The sequence below is a fragment of the Mixophyes fleayi genome, chromosome 5, assembly GCF_038048845.1.
Source record: "Mixophyes fleayi isolate aMixFle1 chromosome 5, aMixFle1.hap1, whole genome shotgun sequence".
NCBI lineage: Eukaryota > Metazoa > Chordata > Amphibia > Anura > Limnodynastidae > Mixophyes > Mixophyes fleayi.
The window spans coordinates 57,265,276-57,287,993 of NC_134406.1; the positions used below are offsets into that span (position 1 = coordinate 57,265,276).

General features: G+C 36.5%; 1 protein-coding gene across 2 annotated transcripts; it reads left to right on the top strand.

The window, feature by feature from the left end:
* The first annotated feature begins 941 nt into the window (after positions 1-941).
* Positions 942-21,769, top strand: NPY (neuropeptide Y). 2 transcript variants are annotated; one of them, XM_075211255.1, is made up of 4 exons: positions 942-1,106; positions 1,763-1,950; positions 4,966-5,046; positions 21,263-21,769. In XM_075211255.1, exons 2-4 carry the CDS (start codon positions 1,763-1,765, stop codon positions 21,285-21,287), a joined length of 294 nt encoding a protein of 97 aa, XP_075067356.1. In that variant the 5' UTR covers positions 942-1,106; the 3' UTR covers positions 21,288-21,769. The 2 variants fall into 2 exon arrangements, with proteins under 2 accessions (XP_075067356.1, XP_075067358.1); XM_075211257.1 differs by lacking the exon at positions 21,263-21,769 and having other exon boundaries at positions 4,966-5,050.
* The last annotated feature ends 949 nt before the right edge of the window (positions 21,770-22,718 follow it).

The window sequence follows — 22,718 nt, forward strand, 5'->3', positions numbered from 1 at the left end:
CCTATCTATGTAGGGAAGTGGCAGGTACACTTTGTGAATACCTTAAATGTGCAGCCAGTAATAATTTTTTACAAAAGTCCATTTTCAATAAACTATTTTTATATATCTTATCAGTCATATTGCCTTGGCTTTCAAATATGTGTATATATACAGTTTTGGTTGTATCTTCAGAGAGAGTCAACTAAGCAAAGGGGCAGAACATTAAATGCATCTGTTTAAGATAACATGCACAAAGAAATGTTTGTTGACTACAACATTTGCATTTAGACATACACTATGAGGCAGGTTTATTTGTGGAATATAGCATTTATCCCATCCGCCTGCTTAGCTCATAGACACCTCCGCATTAGAAATTGGTTTATAGATATAATCTATAAATGGTTTAGACATTCTTACCCCTGTTCCACCACATAGTTCAAAATTAATCATTTTCCCAGTCAAAAATCTTCCAGTTACAGTGCGATGAGTCAGAGGCTCGTCATAATTTATATGTGTAAGTTTGTGTGAGATTTGCAATAGTAATAGGTTTTTAACTGCTGCAGCTGCATGATATGCTAATGATCGGAAACAGGAGGGGGGGGTCTACTACTTGAATATCGTGCAAGTGCAGAGCAATTTCACATTGCAAAAATAAAACTAAACAAGTGTATGGGTTCACTGTAAAAGTATGCCTATGAGTCGTCATATCACCGATAATTTCTTGTATTGGTTCTTACATTTTGTAGTTAGAGCATCTAGTTTCAATATTCAGACTTAACTCGTTTTGACATCTCAAACAATAAAACGGGCTTATTGCGCTCCCTATTTTACATGACCCGTGTCTGCCAGGTCTCTCTTATTAGTGACGCGCTTGGTGCTCAGAGGAAGGAGGGGATAGTAGGGTTGTAGTCACTCACACACAGTTACCCCAAGCCCCTCCTGCAGAATAGAGACTATAAAAGGCACAGCATGGCAGAGAGCCGGCACAAGCTGGGGATCAGGGAGAACAAATAAAACGAGACTAGCGCTAATTACAAAGCAGAAATAAATAAGGAGATTGGCAGACAACGGGAAGTAAGAGGACTCGGGTGAAGAGAGAAGAGAGTGTACTTCTATCCACAGACAATGTAAGTACTCAGAGCTCTTGTTCTTCAACTTTCACAGCGAAGCGGAGCTGTCCTTAGTGCTGAAATGTATTCCACACTGTTATTATGCCTTGACGGTCAGTTTTACAGTATCTATTGTTACTGAGCTATTGTATTTTTGCTTCTATATTATTTTATTCTCTGTATCTTTGTGTGTGTAATAATTAAACATAGAATTGTAGACTTTGCGAATTGGCAACTTAAATGCAAAGCACTGCTAAAGCTGTATCTCAAAACTTCACCTGTACAATCTATCTTTCCACAAATGCTGTGGGACGTGATTCAAGGTACTCTGTGTAGTAGCATACAGCTCTCCATATAGTTACAAACGAGAATGAGCGAAGAGTAAGGTAGTTTAATATAACATATACTGGAGGCAATGGCAGCTTTAGATGTTTCAGCTGTTTAAATATCTTTGCAGCAACAAAGAGAAAGTTCTATCTGTACATTCAACCAGATATGAAGTGCTGAAGAAAGGGATGATGTACATAAAATATCTGATGCTTGCGCTTTAATATGCATTACACTTTTTTTTAAGTTAATGTTTATTATTAAAGAATGTATAATAATTTTCATTTTACATTGTTATTACATGCCAATTCTTGCAGTTCTAATTCTGTGCTTGTCACTTTCTTCAGATGCAGGGAAGCATGAGGTTGTGGATGTCAGTGCTGACTATCTGTCTGTCTTTGCTGATCTGCTTGGGAACATTTGCAGAGGCGTACCCATCAAAACCAGACAACCCGGGAGAGGATGCACCTGCAGAGGACATGGCCAAATACTACTCAGCACTGAGGCATTATATAAACCTCATAACAAGACAAAGGTAGGACAAGATCATTCCACTTTGGATATGTGGGGGTTGGTATACACTGAAGCCAAATCTTTTTCAGTCAAGTCACAAGTATTTAAGCTCTAACTATATGCAGTGACTTTAAGGGGTAACAGCAGCTGTGATGTAATAGAGCATCGAAAACAATTTCCTACAAGAGATCGGCAATGTAATTGGCTCATTAGTTAATTGTGCAGCACATTAATTAAAACCACCATGAGGTCCATTTTTATTGCAGCAATTAAGTTACAAAAAAAAATGTTTAATGTGTTTCATTTGTTTCACAGATGTGTAAAGATAATATCAAGGCTTTTTTTAAAAATATTACTTTTAGAATAGTAAAGCAATAGTAGTATTTATAAAAAGAAGGATAGGGCCAGATGATGTTATGTGAACACACAGAAACATACTTAAAAAATGACCATGCAAGAATACTTGCAGATGAAAGAGAATGGATTGCAGTGAATGGATTGCCATGGAAAGCAACATTTTTTGTAAATAACGTAAATATTCAGAGAACTCCCACAAGATAGCATTGATAGTACAGATTATCTACCTAAACCTTAGCCTGAGTTTCAGGCTTTTTAGTGCAATAAACCGGCTTTATCTCTTTACTAAATAGTCATACTGAAATAAGCAAAAACAGAGATGGCACAGAAATAATACAACATAAAAACCAGAAGTGATGTAAGTGTTATTGGAATTGATAAATTACAATGGCCAGTCACTTATTTTTTTCTGTAAGCTAGGTTCAGTTTTTTCCCTTTTATTGTCATTTTCCCTTCTAAAAGGCAGCTTCTATGACTATTTTTGAACCTTAATTTGTAAGTCTATTGCCTTTAGTGTCTAAAGTCTATCCCAAAGTTTCTGATTTCATGATTTAGTTTTGAGAATAATTCATCTGAATAAAATGAGTTTTGCAGGGATTTGTTTAGAATTGTAAAATGATTAGTGGGAAGTGATGAGGCGAAGCAACAGAGATTTATGCATTGTGACACACTGCCCACAAAACTCTGCTATGAGTTGATTAAAAATCACAGAGGCAAATGGCACATACTGGGGAGTCAGAAGTGCCTGAGAGCACGGAATGTGTAAGAAGTAACTTTAAACGATGCTGTTCTTACCCAAAAATCTGCAAGAGGCTCATCATAAAGAGAAATAAGCTGACAGAGCAACCCAATAGATGCTAATAGCTCCTCAGGGTATTTAACACCTAGCTGAATAGCCAGTCACAAACACAGAAGTCATACAATGTGAGTGGGGATGAGTTGTGAATGTAGATCCTAAAAGGAATTATACCGGCAAATAAGGTAAATTTGCATAAGTGATGTCATTTATCACTAAAATGCAGGGTGCAGGCATATTTGTACAGGCTACAAATCTGTGGATTATCAATGTGATAAATGATCATGTGAGTGGCATCTAGGGTAACCGGTAAGTCTCCTCAATGTATTAATTAACTGTTTAAACAGCAAGGGTATGTGGTTTTCTACAACCTAGCAGGAGGTTGATTGTATATGTGAAGTAATTTCTTTTGTTACGCTATATTTCGGAAAAGTATTAATTTATATACTTAACTGACATATTAGCTTTTTAAATAGTCCCAGTTCTATTTTGCATCGGAGAAAAGCTCTAGCCTATTACTAGAATTATCGTTTATATACTTACATATTAGTCAGAAACAGTGTTACCATGTAGCAAAGCTGTTGTTGTAATGCCAATGAATAGACAAACACAATTGCTCAGCTAGGTATTTGACAACTAAAACACTGGAACAAGTGGGTACGATTTTCAAATATATTTATTGAGAATAAATACTCGTAAACAGCAAAGTGGTAACAGAGCAGGTAAATACAATGGATGCATTGAGCACAAATCAAAATAAACAATGGTCAATATTATGTGCAGGTACCCATCAAGAATGTAAATGTCTTATTTTATTAGACATATCAATGAATACCAAATGGTGCAAATATGTAAATTCTTAAAAAAATAAGTCTCTAAGGTCAGCTTAAAAGACGTCTGAGATTTTTTTTAGGATATATTAGACATATCTGTGAGCTTATACCTTTACTCTGTATTTGATGTGCATGCTTTTGCTGAAACCATTTGCAGTTTGAGTTGATTATGCTATAGATTTGGCCACATAATTGAGTCCACATGGTTATTAAAAAGAGATCTATACGCTAGGAAAAACTCCATCATATCAGTATAAATATGAAAATTGACATGTTCCGCTTTGCTATATACATTGTCCATTCTTTTGGTTGGCTAAGCATCAGTCATTATTTATATATTATGTACATAACATACAGTCAATAGATACATCATTTTTTATGGTTATAAGGGTCAAAATAAAGCAGATCAATGCTATATACATCTATACCAGATATATTTTAATGTGTATAATGCTATGTTAACATTATTTGTTGCTATGATGTTACTGAGAATAATGACCTAATAGCAAAAATGGCATTAGAGAAATTGTATTTTATACAGATTGATATGGAGAATGCCATACAATGATATGGAATAGTAAAAGGGGTATTTGCTAAATACAAAACCTTTTGGTCTTCGTACAACACTAAAAAATGATTTCGGAATGGAACCTATATAATACAAATCAAATTAAAATAATTGAGTGAATTAAAAATGAATTAGGGAATGCAACAAATACTGTTTGTCCTACTTTTTATTAACAAATACATTACGGAATTACTCATCCATATTATCCAGTCTTTGATTACATGATTAATACAATGTATCGGTGAGCATATGAGGCATTTTGTTGCATGTTTTATTCTTTGCATTGTATTGTTACAGCAGATACAAATAAAAACAATAGTGTTGCAATTATATAATAACATATTATATATTTTTTTTAACTCCCAAAAAAATTATTAAACTTTTCAGTGAAAAATGTATAGAGAAGCAATCACAGTTCAAATGACACTTATATTATTTTCTTTAAACTTCTCATTAATGATAATTCTGCTTTCCATTTGTCAGATATGGAAAGAGATCAAATCCTGAAGCAATGCTTTCAGATATTTGGTGGAGAGAAAGTACAGAAAACATTCCACGATCTCGGTAAGATGAGTTTTTAAAATTATTCCCTATATTTTATTACGTGCTTATAATCTATACATCCTGAAAAACAATAAAAATGTATAATTGCTTTTGGAGTCTCATATGCTTTTCAACTTTCTAACATAAAGTAAGATTTTAGAATAAGGAAACATGGGTGCCCCAATAGCTACTTTACCAGTGTGCTTCATTCCTCAGATCTTGGTTTAAGCATTGACGAACGCAGGGGTGTGTCTCTAATGGGGCACACTGAGACATCAGTTTCAGGCGGCAAAAACTAAATTGGGGATTTTGACATCTCATAATTATTAAACAGTTACATTTTTCTCTTTGTTGTGAACTCTTTTCATAGGCAAAGGTTTATGGTAATGTGTGTAAGGGATAAGAGGAGGGCCCTTTAAGTTACCACCTCACGCAGTAGAATGTAAAGGCACCTATCTGGAGACACACATATGTCTATATGAAAAATATCAGTGTTTTATTATTTGGTTCTTCTGGTTGTAGTAATTAATGAAAATCTGAAATGACATATCTAGCTTGTAACCAAGCATTTTCAGTAGTTTTCTCAATGGTATACCTACTACAACAAAATACAAGATATTGCCATCATATTTGTCCAAATATAGGTGCAAACAATGTTCAGGTTTCTGATTATGTTCCCTCCTTGTAGTCTTTGTAGAATATATATATATATATATATATATATATATATATCTATAATATAAATGTCTAGTGGCATCAGTGGCGGATCCAGGGGGGGGGGGGGGGCGATCGGGGCGACCGCCCCCCCCTAGCAGACACTTGCTGCCGACGGCTGCACAGTATGTGCAGGTCCGTCCAGCCGTGACAGGCAGGGACAGTGTGCTGCCCGGCTGCTCTAATTGTGTTTAAAACACAATTAGAGCAGCCGGGCAGCACACTGTCCCTGCCTGTCATGGCTGGACGGACCTGCACATACTGTGCAGCCGTGGGCAGCCTAAACTGTTAGAAAGGGGCGGGGCCTAAATCGCCCCCCCCCTAAATCGCCCCGGGTACAGTAGTTTTCTAGATCCGCCCCTGAGTGGCGTGTGTTAGTCTGTCTGTGTGTGTGTGTGTGTGGAAAAAAATAAAACCAAGCTGCAGCGCCACCTGCTGGGCGGAGTTATACATTGACCTACTAAATTCTTAGTGTGTGTGGAAAAAAAAATTCAGAAAGGGCTGAAATTTGGTATACTAAGATGTTTTTAATTTGTTAATTTAATTTGTTAGTTGTTAAAAGTGTTTATAAAGATTTAAAAAATATATATATATTTCTTAAAGGAGAAGTGACAGTTGGGAGTGGTTGGTAGTTGCCGGGGGTGACAGTGGGGAGTGGTTGGTGGTTGAGGCCTGGGCTATTTCCCAAATGCATGACAAGAACCTTTTTAACACCTTAAGTAGCTTGATTTGACTAGAATGCATGAGTATCATGCACGGGTTAACTTGTGTGTATATATATATATATATATATATATATATATATATATGTGTGTATATATATATATATATATATATATATATATATATATATATATATATACACACGTGAATACCACCCACAATTTCCTGCTATGTGGAACATAACATAGCACCAATAAGAGAACATTATGCTGACTTATTAATGGCTGATTGATCATATAAATATACTTCGATTTCTAGAGATCATAAAAGGAGTGTGCCTCGTTCTCATGCATCAATTATATGTGGTCTATACAGATGCAGATGGGGAGCATGTATTCCAGCACCTGAATCACTATCCCCATCATGATGATCTAATAATATAACTTGGTATCTCGTTCTTTCCATTGAGGAGTAATGGCCATAGCCTGTGACATGAACACAATTCTGTAAACTACGTAAGCCACAGGATGTGCATTACAGTTTGGTCCATCTCTATATTGTAAGTGGCTACAGAAATGATAAGGGAACAAAATCTATAGAATAATCTTTTCATGAGTAGAGTAAAATGTTCTGTCATTCTCTGTCAACCATTCCCTGGTTGTCAGAATAACTCTGTTTATTGTTACACTCTATGAAACACTTCTCAATGGATATTGCCATAGCTTTGAGAAAATGCCATCCAGTTTTCAAGTTATGGAGCAGTTATCAGGATAGCAATTATCACATTTTATCCACATTCCTTACTTGGATGCAACTTTTAGATTAGAACCATTTAATCATTTAAAGTTCTTTTAAATGAAAGATACAAAATAGAATACATTTTCCAGTTTAACAGTGTATAACCTCATTGGTCTTCACAGTGTCTTTCTTGTATTGTAAGACATCTTTTGTACATGTTCTCTGGCATGTAAAACTAGTTAGTCATGGTCAGCACATAGCGTTGACTCTGAAAAGCCCAAATATAAGGTGAAAACAGTTATTACCAAAGGAAAGAGTGCTGGAGGTTACAGACATGCTGGAATATTAATGGAATAGGCAATCACTTTATTTACTTCTTTTAAGACTGATAACCAGGCTGCAAACAGAGATAACCAGCACCTCATGGAGGGAAAAATCACAGATAATGTGTTTTCCTAAGAGTAAAAACAGCTTACTTATCATAATAGTAACAAAATCTTATAAATTCTGCCAAACGGAAGTTTGTTTTTCAAGCCACCAAAAAATAGAAAAAAAAATTTTGGTCATAGAAGCAGGAAAAAATGTTTAAAACTATTCAGATAGAGATGAATGTTTCAATTCTATTCTAGTATAAAATATGTTTGCTTTATTAGATTCACAAACAGATTATTTTCTAAAGCTAAATGTATTTAATTAATATGTGGATTTATGTTATAGTATTTATAATTACAATATAATAATGTTTATTCAAATGTACATTTTCAAATGTTAATGTATTACATGTAATGGACATTCTATTACATAACAAATACCATGTAATATGACATATATTCTGGTCGGTAACTTGGGAAGCATATACATTTTTTCTACAAGTAATTGATGTATTGTAAGCTTATATCATACAGCATCTTATAGCACTTTTTTTGTTTTATCTTTTTTTAATGTATATATAATATTCTTCTATAATGTCAGAGAGACTCACAAGTTAGGAGATGGCCCCTCGTATTCCTGAGAGAGCAGGCATTTCTCCCACAAGGGCCTTTACCTGCCTGGAAGGTGGGCAGGACCATGCCAGAAAAATGCAAAACATATCATCAAGTCTCACCCATCTAAGTGTCCACTGAGTGATGCAGTTAGCATCATCCAATGCCTTGTCCCGCCCACTTGATGCAAATGGCATCATGAAGTCACGCCCCCAACACTTAATTTCATACCAGGTTTCTCCCAGGGGACAGATATATAAAAGTAGGCAACTATGATCTTATAAGGCATAATAACTGTTCTAGTGATCTTCAGACCATTGCCCTCTTCTGCCACATTTTACCAGATACATATTGATGTCATCTTTAGAGAATCTAATGCCAAGTAAGTAAATATACCCTTGGAATATTACTAACCTTTATTAAATCTTTCTTGTGGCTAATAAACAATTTGATGTATAGGGCCTGACATGGTAAGTAATGCTCTTCTGACAGATAAAGGTTTAGTTTTTGTAATACAAAGGTCTAAGTACCTAAACATATTAAACATATTGCTGGCACCATGGGCAGTTAAATCTGTTTGGGGAGAAGACATGCTCACAGGCACTTATCTACAAATAATGTCTGGAAGCATAAAACTGTGAAGCATATAATCTTTGTGCAGTCTCTACAAATACTGATCTCGTTATCTCCTCGTACATTATAGCTGCTTCAGCTAAGCTGTCTGCAATAGTAGAGTTACTGGAGATTCGCACTGCAGTGAAACAAATACACTGCAAATGGACTGACGTAAGGTTCAGCCTTGAAAAACACGATACTGATGTGTACTTCTGTCCTTCTATTGTCTGCCATGTGATTTTATTAAAGCTTGACGCAGTGGTGAAAGCAGGTGTGGTGCACCGGGGCCCATGGAGATAATGGGGCCCACTGCATGCGGAACTAGCGAGCTGTGGGCCCAGGTTCCCTCCTCCCTGCTTCCCTGCACTGGGGCCCACAGCTTGCAAGTTCCGCCTCTGGCTTGACATGCCATGGTTTAATGCTTTAATTGTTGGACAAGTTACATTATGACTCTTTACATTTCCCAGATAAAGTTTAGACTGTTCTGAGCAAGCAAGCTGCCCACACACACATCAATCCAGTCATTTAATCTAAACATTTTATAAAATTGAAATGTGCACGGGAGATATATGATTCAAATCTGACCAAATGTAATTGGCCATGAACAATTCAGTCACCCTTGGCCTACATTTTGCGCAGTTGTGCCATTAAAGTCCTATGATCCTACAACTGTCCTAAATTGCATATACACTTTAAACTTTTAAAGTGTAGCTTTTTAAGTGGGATCAGAATTGCTCATTGTTTGGAAAACAATCTGATCAAAAATAATTGGTTTGCTAAGAATGCAATTGTAACATACATGTGTTACAACTGTATATTAATGGGATTGTATAGAAAAGCAATCATTCCCTTAGAAAACAAAAATAAATATATTTGCATGGCCAGTATTAGAATTCATATTCACTCAATTTGTATATTTTATGTTTACAGTCCATAGTGCCTCCATTTGTAAGATCACATGCAAATTTGTCTGGTATTTAAGGCCATCTGAAGTGGGATTATGACCTCTTTTGATCCCTTCTTATGCACAACCCATGGACTCTAGGTACAAAGTCAAGTCTACATATTACCTGAGTTACTTTGGCCGACTCCTCTTTTCTCCATCATTAACCCCTTCACACCCAGGGGATTTTTCCCATTTAAAGGCTAGACAAATTGTTATGTTTGGTAACCTACCAGTTTTAATAGAGAATAACTTTTTTTAATTTCTTAGTGTACACAAGTGTAATATCGATTGCGCATTCTTTTTACAAACTATTAGAATATATATTTTATTTTAGAGCCATTACATGTACACATGGGAAAATGGGAATAGGACCATAGTTAATTCCACATAATTAGTGCAACACAAATGTTTTACACCTAAACTGAGTTCCCTAGTTTTCCTGAGCAATACCAATAACAGTATTTTATACACGTAAGATGCTATTAGAACCAGGAAACATTTGATCTAGTTTTAGTGACAGCAGAGATTCAATCTAGACCTCATCTATACTGCCATTGGAGCCCACGCTACACAGTGAATTCCTAGTGGCGACATTAGGATGTGACTAAGCAAATTTTCTTTATTTCAGCACCTTTTTCACTATTGTCTAATTACTGTGGCCTTAGTTATTCTTGACATTGCAATCAATGTGTAAGCGTGTATACAATATCTAATCACTTCTGTCATAGTATGGAAACTTTTTAAACTACACTGTATTTGAAGATATCTCAAGATGCCTTTTCTTATAAGTTTTATTTTCACGTTAACTTTTTTTAGCCATCTATATGATAGCTTACTTTAAACATATTAGCTTATGCTTTAAATTCTTCTCAGCTATGACAGTTGTGTATATCATATAGAAATATTATTTTTTACCTAAATAATTTAATGATGTGACATCTATCCCAAAGACTCCAGAGATAATGTCCAACATTCTTCATTCCACGCAATCCTTGAAAAAATGGTACTCACACTTAGGGGTATATTTACTAAACTGCGGGTTTGAAAAAGTGGAGATGTTGCCTATAGCAACCAACATTTATTTAGTACATTCTACAAAATGTCAGCTAGAATCTGATTGGTTGCTATAGGCAACAACTCCACTTTTTCAAACCCGCCGTTTAGTAAATATACCTCTCAGAGCTTCTGACCAGGACATGTTGTTCCACACTTGATTTTTAGTCATACTAATAAAAATTCTTTAAATCTAGAGAAATGAAAGTGAACGAGAGAGAGAGAGAGAGAGAGAGAGAAAATAATGTTTTCATGTGTTATCTTATAGACTAAAATGTTCTGTCAACCATTCCTTGGTTGTCAGAATAACTCTGTTTATTGTTACACTTGTCACACTTCTCAATGGATATTACCATAGCTTTGTGAAAATGATGTCTACTTTTCAAGTTATGGAGCAGTTCTATGGATAGCAAGTATTAGTTAAACATGTAATCTATCAAATGTTTCTATTATGATAATATTTCTTTTGTTTTCTCACAGTTTTCTCTGTGCAGCATATTGTGACAGAGATCGATAAGGTAGTTCGTACTTATATGTTTATAACAGTTATATGACTTCAATGAAATAATTTAGTACTCTTTCAAGCATATGTCCAAATTAGAAGCTCTAAATATAAGTTCCACTTTCCCAAGAACTTTGTGGAATGATCAAAGTTGAAGACCATATCCTGAGTCCTTACCAAGGATGTCACATATGATTTACTTTTTTTTTACTGTAGTTTTACAAGAGATACACAATAGTCACAACTATAAAGGAATAAAAAAGGAAAGCTACTAAGGAGTCTATTTGTTACTGTGCAGTGGTACCACTCCTTATGTATTACTGCAGATCACTATTTACTATGCCGGGGCTACTCAGGGAGCCCCAGCAATGAAACCCACTCCACAGTATTTAATGTCTTCATAATGCAAAATTTGAACTGCGCATGCATGGCTAAAGTTTGCGCATGCACATAGAATTTGACCCTGCGGGGGGATCATACAAAGCCTTTCTGGTTTCAGTGGACACCAGGTAAACTAATGCCATGCAGAGATGGTGTTAGTTTGCACTGAAAAGCAATGCTTTTTGCTGCCAAAATTGCAAAAAAACTTGAGTTGAAAAGCATATTATGTAAGTTACACCACCATATGTGAACCAACAAATATGCAAAAAATAAAGATCATTTCTACCAAACATCAGTCATTAGGGCTCAAGCTTCAGCATTGCCCACACTGGCCCATAGTTATGAAAGGTAAATCCATGCTTTCTTTTACGGTTTGGACATATGACTTGCTAGAGCGACTTAAACACTAATCATCTGGGATTATTTCAGCAACCACATACATACACATATACATATATTATATATATATATATATATATATATATACACACACAAGTTAACCCGTGCATGATACTCATGCATTCTAGTCAAATCATTCTAGTCAAATCAAGCTACTTAAGGTGTTAAAAAGGTTCTTGTTATGCATTTGGGCCATAGCCCAGGCCTCCTCAGGGGAAGAGCGTTACTTCCCGACGTAAGCGCCCTTTTTTAACGTGGTTTTGTCCACATGTCACCACCTCATCATTCTTCTCCATCACCTCATCCTTCATTTTCATCGCCACATCTATCCAGATGTCTATCCAGACACAGGGATCTCTCTCAGCAGTCCTGAGTATCACACTCCTCTCACTCTGTCACCCCCGGCAACCACCAACCACTCCCCACTGTCACCCCCGGCAACCACCAACCACTCCCAACTGTCACTTCTCCTTCAAGAAATATATATATTTTTTTTTAAATCTTTATAAACACTTTTAACAATTAACAAATTAAATTAACAAATTAAAAACATCTTAGTATACCAAATTTCAGCCCTTTCTGAATTTTTTTTTCCACACACACTAAGAATTTAGTAGGTCAGTGTATAACTCCGCCCAGCAGGTGGCGCTGCAGCTTGTTTTTTTTTTTCCCACACACACACAGACAGACTAACACACGCCACTAGACATTTATATTATAGATATATATATATCCATCACAATCAAGCATTAAATAGTAGCACTACACAAAATGGACCTGATTTATTACGGGACGTAAATGGTGATTTTGTGCGTAAAATCAGCAAAATCTCTCTACCCATGCCGGGAACTGGCTGATACGCCACAGAACGCAGCCGTGTTCAATTAATCTTCGAGCGCAAAGGCCACTTACTACAGCCTATGATTTCAGGGAACGGACAGGTAGGGGAAGGGGGATTTGCCATAGTCAATACAGTACAGTAAGGGCGTGCCAATCTTGAGTGGATGTAGCAGCATCCGATTGAAGCTCTGGGCATCTCTCAGGTACTTGTTTTTCCGGCATATCTCTTGCTACAGGTCTAGTCTAAGTGCAGATTGCTAGTGATGATGGCTGTGTATGCATGCTATTGCATGTGTTTGCAATCAGGACAAACAGTTTTGTTTTATTTTTCAATGTTTCATCATTAATAGCTATATATAGTTGAATAGTTTTTTATCTTCTGTTCTTTCTTTTGTGATTTTATATTACACATACAGTATGTATTGAATGTATCCTGCTGTGTCCTATCTAGTAGAGCAAGGTAGACCTAAACCCGTATTCTTCACCACACGTCTCTTCATACCCACTCCTTGTTGAATTTGGATGTATATATACCCAATTTACGTCTGTTTTAAAACAAACGCACATTGCGCTCAGTATGCACTCAGTATACGTGTATTAATGAATCAGGTCTATTCTGTCTCTCCCCTTTGACAACATAACTGAGCTGCCTGTAGTCTTGTTGTTTCACCTAATACTTGAATAATGCATATAACTAACACCTCCAAAAAAAGGTAACACAGAATCGAGTTTGAAGTGGGAGAGGTTAGGCCAGACTGTCTCAAGGCTGCGTGCGAGTGTCTGTTACACAGAAAAACTAATCTAAACAATATGGCTCATTAAGTCAGGCAGCGGTAATTTTTCTAAACTCAAGCTCACGGGTAGCATGTTGTATAAGCAAAATATAAATTTGGGCCTAATATATTTAATAAAAGTTCCTTGTTTGTTATCCTATATACTCCAAAGACTAATGTAATGTCAGATTGATCCATTGCACTATAGATAAACCTCCAGAACTTATTAAAGCAATTAAACATGATTGGCAGTCAGCGTAATATTCTAACCTTGTTTTTAAAAAACATCACTATGCCATATGTGTACACCTTCCTATAGAAAACAATGCATTTTAAGGGGAAATTAGCATTTCATTCACTGTCAGTATAACTCAGCTTTGTCAGGAAACTATTAAACAGCTGTAAATATGCCATTGCTGCTGATGCTATATTTTTTAGAAATTCTGACCTATGTTCAAATCTGCTGACAAATTAATTGTTAATAAGCAATTATGTTACAACATACCTTTTACAGTACCGTTTTACCTGTTTTCATCACCCATCAGGATCAGAGAATTGAATTTTAAGCTGTGTTTTACAAGGGTCAGAGCACCTACTGTATTTATTCTTCAAAGCAACAGATGCACAGATGTGCATGAGATTAAGTAGCCATCAGATCATTAGAATGTTAATAGCAGCGCATATTCAATCCAATGTAGCCAATCTAAGCATTATTATCAGCGGCAGAGTAGTCATATACAACTTCTACTAACCACACTTTACGCAATGCAAACAGGCTTATGTCAGCCTGTCTGTGTTTTTTGTGTGAATGTACTGTTATAAGTCCGTATACAGCTTTAAACTATTAAGCAGATCTAAACTCGATTAAAATCGCATTACTTTTGGTCCAATAAAAGGTAAAACAGTGCCACTACTTTTGTTAGTCAGCATCAAGCAGAGCCAGTGGCAGAGTAAAAGGCGGCCTCCCCCTTATATGCTTTCCCCCTACCTGTATAGAGCAAGCAGGGCTGGCTTCAGGCAAAGGACAGAGATACCATGCTCCGAGATACTGCCAGCTAATGCTGTTCCATATCAGTGTCTGAGAGCATGGAACTGTACTGTGATGTCAGAGCCCCCCACCACACTCCCAGCCTCTCACTGACATAAAGTAGCAGCAGGAAGCATCACTGCCATCATCATCAACATTTATTTATATAGTGCCAGCAGATTCCGTAGCACATTATGAAAGTAAAAAGTGCACAAGGTGAGCTGAAGTTAATTTAAGTTTTTAAACAAACCCTCTCCCTGGTGGTGAATGCGGGGGCTCTACGAAAAAGAAAACCATCAAGGGGCTCAAATAGAGTCTGACACATATGTGCTTTGGTGTATGTAGGGAAGAGATGCATGCAAGATAAAGCATGATACATCCATATGTAGAATCGTATGCATCTTGCGGTGTGAACAGCTCCAAAAGAGCAGTACTTACAGTGCACCTGTGAAAGTACTCAGTACAGAAATTGCATTACTATATTTGTAATAAAAACATCCTTAATACATTATTATGTTGTGTACAAATAAGGTCCAATACACAAGAGCGGATAATGTCTTCTTAATAAAAGCGTAAGTCTCATGTTCTATATTAGCAATAAATTAAGCACAACACCTCCGCATCCATTGTTTATCCCTTTAAATGAAATGGGAATTATAAAATATATAAAATAGCCGCAACACTAGTGTCTTTTTGCTAATGCTGGAGATGGTTAATCAGCAATCATCCAATCAGAAGCGGCTATTAGCACCAACCCGCCAACAGATACAAGACATACACTTCCTGACAGACATATCTGCGGCTGTGTCCACTACTAATTGAGTTACAATTACATGAACAAGTTCTTAGGGGCATATTCAATTGTCGGCGGAAACGCCAAAAATCTCGAGCTCCGCGCACCATTACCGTTATTACGGTAATATTTAGGCCATACATATGTGTTTTTAAATTGAGAGCTAACTTACCAAAGAGGTACCCCAGAAGCCTCCAACAGCAATTCAGCACCAGTACCCAGGGCCATCTTTTCCATTGGGCATGATGGGCAGCTGCCCGGGGGCCCCACGGACAAGGGGGCCCCATAGGCACGGCTCTTAATGAGAATAAATAATCCTGCAAAAGAAAAAAACCTGCAAAAAAAACCCACAAGGGTCACTGAGGAAGTACATCTATCTATCTCTATATATCTATATCTATATCTATATCTGTATCTGTATACATCTATATATCTATATCTATATCTATATCTAGGGGCCCCGGTGCACTGCTTTGCCCGGGGGCCCATAATGTTGTTAAGATGGCCCTGCCAGTACCCCCTCTCAGCTACTGACACCAACATGCCTCTCAGACAAATACAGAAGTGGATGTTGCACAATCAATTTATAGTATCAGCAGGGCCAGGCTAACGTTAGGTGAAAATAGGTGGTTGCCTAGGGTGCCAACATTTAGAGGGTACCTAAAATACTGAATTAGTGACATAATCTCACTCATTCGCCAGCCGACACCTCCTTACCTAAGAGGCTTCCAGCTACTGGCCTATATGCCTGGGATACGCTGACTATGATGTTATACTCAGCCCTACACTCCCAGTCTGAGCCAGCAGCAGAAGATGCCCCCACCTCCTGCCTGCTATGTTAAAAAGAGGGATGGGCTTCACAGGGCAGGCATCCCTGATCAGTATGTTTGTTGGGTTCTTTTAATTCTGTATGGAAACTGGACACCAAGTTATAATCTAAACCAAATGTATAAATGCTGAAATATCATATAAGTGAATATTGCAACACGAACCAGAAATCCTTGTTTTATTCATCCACATTGCTGTTGGTGTCTATGTAGGAGGCCATAGAAAGAAAGTTCCTGAACATAAAATGAATTTACAGGAAATTGGTGATTTTTTTTATTCTTTAATATGAAGGAGTAATTTAAAATAGTTATAACTAAAAAGCTATTATTACCACTCACAGCAGACTGTAATCTTTGTCTTTTCAGAACTTAACATATCAATACTTTTCAGAGTGTGCCATGATTTCTCAGAAGCACAATTATGATAAATGTAGTCAGTTTTTTTGTTTTTAACACAGTAATGGAAAATAAATGTTTTAAAAGTATAATTTATTTTTTTCTGTTTTTATTCATTGTTCCAGTATAAGACAGATGTTCCCCAGTTTGTGTAAAAACACTGTTTTGCCGCATTTTTAGGCTGCTACAACATGTTAAACTTGCACTTCACAAGTATAGCTTTAATTAATATTCATCACTGGGATTTAGACAGCTTAATAGATACTGTTAAGCAGGTTTGCATTCATAGGGCAAGAGTGAATATGAACACGATTTGAAGTCAATTGTAATGTACTCATGTTGAGTCACCATGTGATATTTAGTTCACACATTCCTGGATTATAGGATTCAATCATCTTCATTTTATAACATTTAACACTTACTATCACTGGACTTATGGTTATCAGAGGAGATTCATTGAATGGTTTCATCTACAGGTTGGTGAAGAATAATAAAGAGAATGATGAAGACTATTAAGCATGAATATAGCATAGCAATTTACATTTAGCAAAATGTGCACAGACATTGCATAAAAGTAATTACTTTTTGATTTTACAGTTTGTGCTTGTATGTAATGTTTGTGCCTCTAGCTAACTTACATTACAATGGAGTAAGGGGAGAAAACATAAGAGTGTGAGGGCCAAGCTACTTTCTAACCAGGGGCAGGCTGGGCTGGGGGGCAGGGGGACATCTGCCGTCCGGACCGGTCCCATAGCGGGTTACCTCGAGCTGGGTCATCTACATTTTTTTTTCTTTTAAAATGCTCCTAATAGGCTGCTGAGTTGAGTCTTGTCCCCTGGGCTAAAAAAATTGCCAGCCCTCCACTGTTTATAATTCAGTTGCCTGAACCCCACTATGCTTGAATCATTCAGAAGAGGCTGAGAGGGAATGAAGAGGGATAGAGTTTTTAGAGTGGGGATAAAGCAACACAGAGGGTGAGAAACTTTGCTAAAAGAAGAGAATATAAACAAAATGATGGGGGGGGGGGGTCATAAATTAAAAGGGAGAAATTAGAGAAAGGAAGACACTGTCCCTTCCTCTGCACCAAGAGCCACCCGCTGCTTATTACCATAGAGAAGGGAGTGTGTTGCCTTTACTCAGGTATGTGACACGTGGCCTTGACTTACACTGTTTTCCCCGTCCCACTCCAGAGATAAGTATGATTTTTTATTGTTGTACTCTATACTAACTACATTAGACTTTCCATTCCACTAATGTGGAAGAAAATAGATTAAATACAATAAAATTATTTAAAAACCTACTTTTATTAAAAAAATGCTTTTCGCATAATAAAAACAGAATAATAAAATGTATTTAGTAAACGTTCTAGGAAGGCATGTACAACCAACAAATGAAAGCCATATGAAGCTATAATTGTCTATAAGGTTCTAGGAGTTCTATAATACACAAGATGTTTGTGTTCAGCTCATTCATTCACTCCTTTATTGTACTTTCTGTATGTACCCATGCAATAATTTCCTTAAAGATGCAATCCGAAAATATATTGTGTTTTTAAACATAACTCATAGGTTTACTATAAAAGATACACAGTAGTGCTTTTTTTTTCTTGCTTCTTTTCTTCAAGTTGCTATTAATGATTTATAGAGTTCCAAATGAGCAGAAAGACTTTGAAGTGGACCTCGCATGCTTCTTAACAGCACAATCCACTCACCTTCAGGTCCCCTGGGAGGGGGAACAAGTACAAATTACTTGGGTCTGGACCTGTCTTCGGGGCTCAGTAGTGCAGGTTATATTTGTGGAGGTGCCAGCTGTTCCACCCATCTGCTCTAGGCATGTGCAGAGCCGGATTGTAGATGGGGGTGAATAAAGGCAGCTAATTGCACAGAAAATATTTTCCTATCAGTCCACATAGTCATTTCCGCTTGGCTGTGCACGTAACACTTGCTTTTGCCAAAGTGTGGTGGGACACAAAAATTCTGTCTGGTGGTCTAAATTTCCATTAAGTTGCCCTGTCCCTCCTTTCTATGCTGTTTTGTACATTGAGGGAGGCCTTGGACGTAGAGGCCAAATAGCCCTCCCCACACTAGGGAATGAGCTGCCGTACTGAAATGCAAATTAATTCCATCTGAGATACGTGATAGTCATAGCAGTCTTTATAACAGGGAGATTTTGCAAAGAGAAGACTGAGTTATAGAAGTACATACTAGAAAAATTACTTTCAACTTCATGTTACACAGGTACAAACCTTGCTGTTTAAAAACACAAGTATGTGGGATTGCAGCTTCAAATTCTTTTGATTTTCTAAGATATCTTTGTCACATAAGCATTCGTCCACTCCTATATCATAGACTTTTCTCTTCAACCAGTCTTGTTTCTTTAAACATTTTTGAAGATTTTATGTGGCTCTGTGTTTCAATAGCTCAGACAAAATTACTATAGTAAGTGAAGTGCTATGATGCTCAACAAATCCTGTTGATATAGCATTGTGGATAAATGAACATGGTCATACAGTAAGCAAAATCATCACCATTTAGAAATACTATTAGTTATTTCTATAACTTATATGTTTTCGATCTGCAGTTTTTATTTGATTATTAGAATTTTGCATTTCACCTGTATAGCTTTCCTTTCCAGATACATCCTTCTATCATTTATCTTCCATTCCCCTGTTACCTTCCTCGTTATCTATTGTTGTTCTGCTCAGAGTCTTCCTTACTCATTTTGTGGAGCTAATTGACACACTGTTGTCTTTTCTCTCATGTCTCTTTCACATAATCCAGGTAATATCCTAATTGACATTTAGATTCTATTTGTTAGAAAAAAGTTTTTTAATAGTCCACACCACCCTCAACCCCCACTCCCCCACCTTTCCTGGTTCTTACTAAGCTATGGAGAAAGGTCAACCAACCTCTGTACTTTTGGTGTATTGTGAGGTTATGTGTAGATAACAAATTTTGTATGTTCAGCAACTTCAGTGTATGCAACTATTTTAAATATCCAGTCTAAATCACTGTACAAAGACATTATGTTAAACCAACAACAGGTTGAGAATTCCATAGCTCTGATTAATTGTCGACACTCGTAAAAGTTTTAAAAGCAATTTCATGTGATTTGCATATGATTTGCTTTTTCATACATTGACCATTACCTACAGTATAACTTATTGCTGACTGCACGTACAGATGGAGTCAGTTCACTGGAAACAAAATATATTTCCTATTGGCTTTGTCCTTGAATACAGTCATGGAATTGGAAGTTTGGCACACCTGAAGGGACTTGGCATGCTTCCTTTCCCCACCCCATATGTAGAATTGTCTACATATTACTTTGTTTAATTTAATGGTTTTAAAAGTAAATTTTCACATGAGTTTGTGGTACTGCCTTAATAGTAGTAAATATTGGTGGTGGGGAAGCAGGAGTGTAAATAAAACTTTGGGGCCCATAGAAAAAAATTGATGGGCCCCCACGTTTTCTAAAGAGGGACAACACTACCCTCCTCTCACCTTAATGGCTAGCACCTTCTCTTCCTCCATCACTGTGCCTGCTCTGCAATAATATCTCAGATAGAGCAGTGACAACAGAGTTCTTTACCCTCTAAGCAGAACTTAACTGTGGAGCATTACGGGACTTAAAATTTCTTGTGCTGTTGGTGGTTACACAGCAGGGAGCACATTAATCTCCCTGCTGGCTTTTTTAATTCATGTATTTATGATGCTTCACCTACATTTTGTAAAAATGGGCATAATTCCATTGTTTTTTTTGTCAGATGAGGCATGAGATTTTTTCTTCAAATGCCCAATTGTAATGATATATACTTAGGGGTATTCCTTGTGGTCCTAAACAAAATTTAATTTGCCCCAATGCTGCACATGGTCAAATTACTTAAATATCATCAAAATTAGCAGTGGAAACATAGAGCCATTTCAATGTATTTAGTTAAATTATCAATTTCTATAATTGTTGTAAACCATAGTCATTAAAGTGTCTAGGGTAAGTTTATCAAGCTGCAGGTTTGAAAAAGTGGAGATGTTGCCTATAGCAACCAATCAGATTTTAGATATCATTTATTTAATACATTCTACAAAACGATAACCAGAATCTGATTGGTTGCTATAGGCAACATCTCATCTTTTTCAAACCCGCAGCTTGATAAATTAACCCCCAGGAGTGAATCGAGTACAACGTTCCGTGTATGTTCAATATAGCAATAGGTCCACATTCACTGAAGCCTTGACAAATGTATCTCCATAGTTAAACAAATGCAAGGATTCCATTTTGTGTCCATAAATAGACTCTACAGCCTATAAATCAAGCAAAAATATGTAAAAGTTATATGAATACATAAAGTAATGCATTCATTCATGGCTATATATTGTTATAAAGAGTAAACAAAAATGATGACCTTTTATTAAAAATTAAGTTGTTTTATTGATAAATGAATCCACTTAAAACTTTGCCAATTACTTTTTAATATGGTAAATTATTTGTTTTTTAAAGCTGAGCTCTCCATAAAAAGAAGATGTATAAATTGTATATTCATTATTTTTCTACACTGAATAACAATACATTGTGTTTTGTATGTTGCAGGTTTGAAGACCCTCCCATGTGGTGATGTAAATGGAATTCCATCTTCAGTCTTTTTCAAAGTTTTTGATCCATCATTCATTGCTCTATGACAAATCAGACTTTTATCAACCCTCCAAAAACACGGCCAATGCATGCAGACGTTTGCTGAATTCTGTAGAATTGTTTTATTCTTCCACTGCATTTGTATAAAGACATTTAATGTTGAAATAAATAATTTGTGCTTAGAAAGTGCAACAAAGACGTGAAAAAATACACATTGGCTATTTGTAGCTGCAGAAAACATACCCGTCAGAGGAACATGCAATTTATTGCAGCACTTCTGGCAGTAAAACGGTTAACAAATCTGTGTTAAAATCTCATTCATTTCAAATCCACTTATGTTACGTCAATGACTGGATCTCTTCCATTATCTGTATCTTTTCTTGTGGAAAAAAGTAAAATATTGTATGTTGGTAATTATGTAAACCAATTTAGCAGAATAAAAACCTTTAAAAACCTTTTCGAAAACAGCCTTCAAAATAAAGTTGTTTATTACATCTTAGAACCTTGGCGTTAACATTAGGTTTAAAACTGTTTATTTGGAGAGCTAAGATTATAGCCACATCACTAACATCATGTCTACGATTAAAAATAAAATACTGCACCGCTTATCAATGGTTTCTCTACCTTATATTCTCTTACAGATTTCATATACAATTGCTATAGCTTGCTTCTAGTTTTAAAATGGTCCACATCCCTCAAACCTCTGTTTTTGGTTAAAGGTTTTACCACATAGTTTAGAACATACTTGCCAACTTTAAGCTTTTGTCCTCCGGGAGGGTGCGAGGGGGTGGGTCGTGGCAAATATCGGCATTTTGGTCCCACCCTCCAATGAAAGCATCATTTTGCTGCGAGGGGTGGAGCCAAAATGACACAATTTACCGTGAATCATCTAATTGGGACTCCCATTATGCCCACTTCACTAGGAAGTGGGCAGGATGTGGGAGAATTGCCTGCTCTTCCGGGAATCAGGGAGAGCCACTTGGAATTCGAGAGTCTCCCGGATATTCCGAGTGAGTGGACAAGTATGGTTTAGAACATGAAATAATGTGATACCAATATTATCAAGTATTATCAACCAGAGGGAAAAAATAAAGAAGAAAGGAAAAAATGCCTTATGCGCTAACTACACCAAATCAACACTTGCATAACATATATACAATATTATATAGATAAAAGAAATACATATGTTTACACATAAAAACAGTTACTACACAAAAAAATTCATGTAAAGCATAGGAAAGGAACACATTAAATGAAGAATAGCTCTCATACAATAGGTAATTACAAAAATCCTGTGTAATAATAATTGGATTGACAATAGCTTTTCATCAAGAAGACTAAACATGTCCCATTCACAGTAAACAGTTCTCAACAGAAGGCAAAGATGAATTAGTTTATATTGGTTCCACGGTAC

Coding starts and splice junctions, on each gene's coding strand:
- NPY (XM_075211255.1), top strand. CDS start 1,763: ATGCAGGGAAGCATGAGGTTGTGGATGTCAGTGCTGACTATCTGTCTG. Junction 1,951..4,965: donor AACCTCATAACAAGACAAAG/GTAGGACAAGAT, acceptor TCCATTTGTCAG/ATATGGAAAGAGATCAAATC. Junction 5,047..21,262: donor GAAAACATTCCACGATCTCG/GTAAGATGAGTT, acceptor TGTATGTTGCAG/GTTTGAAGACCCTCCCATGT.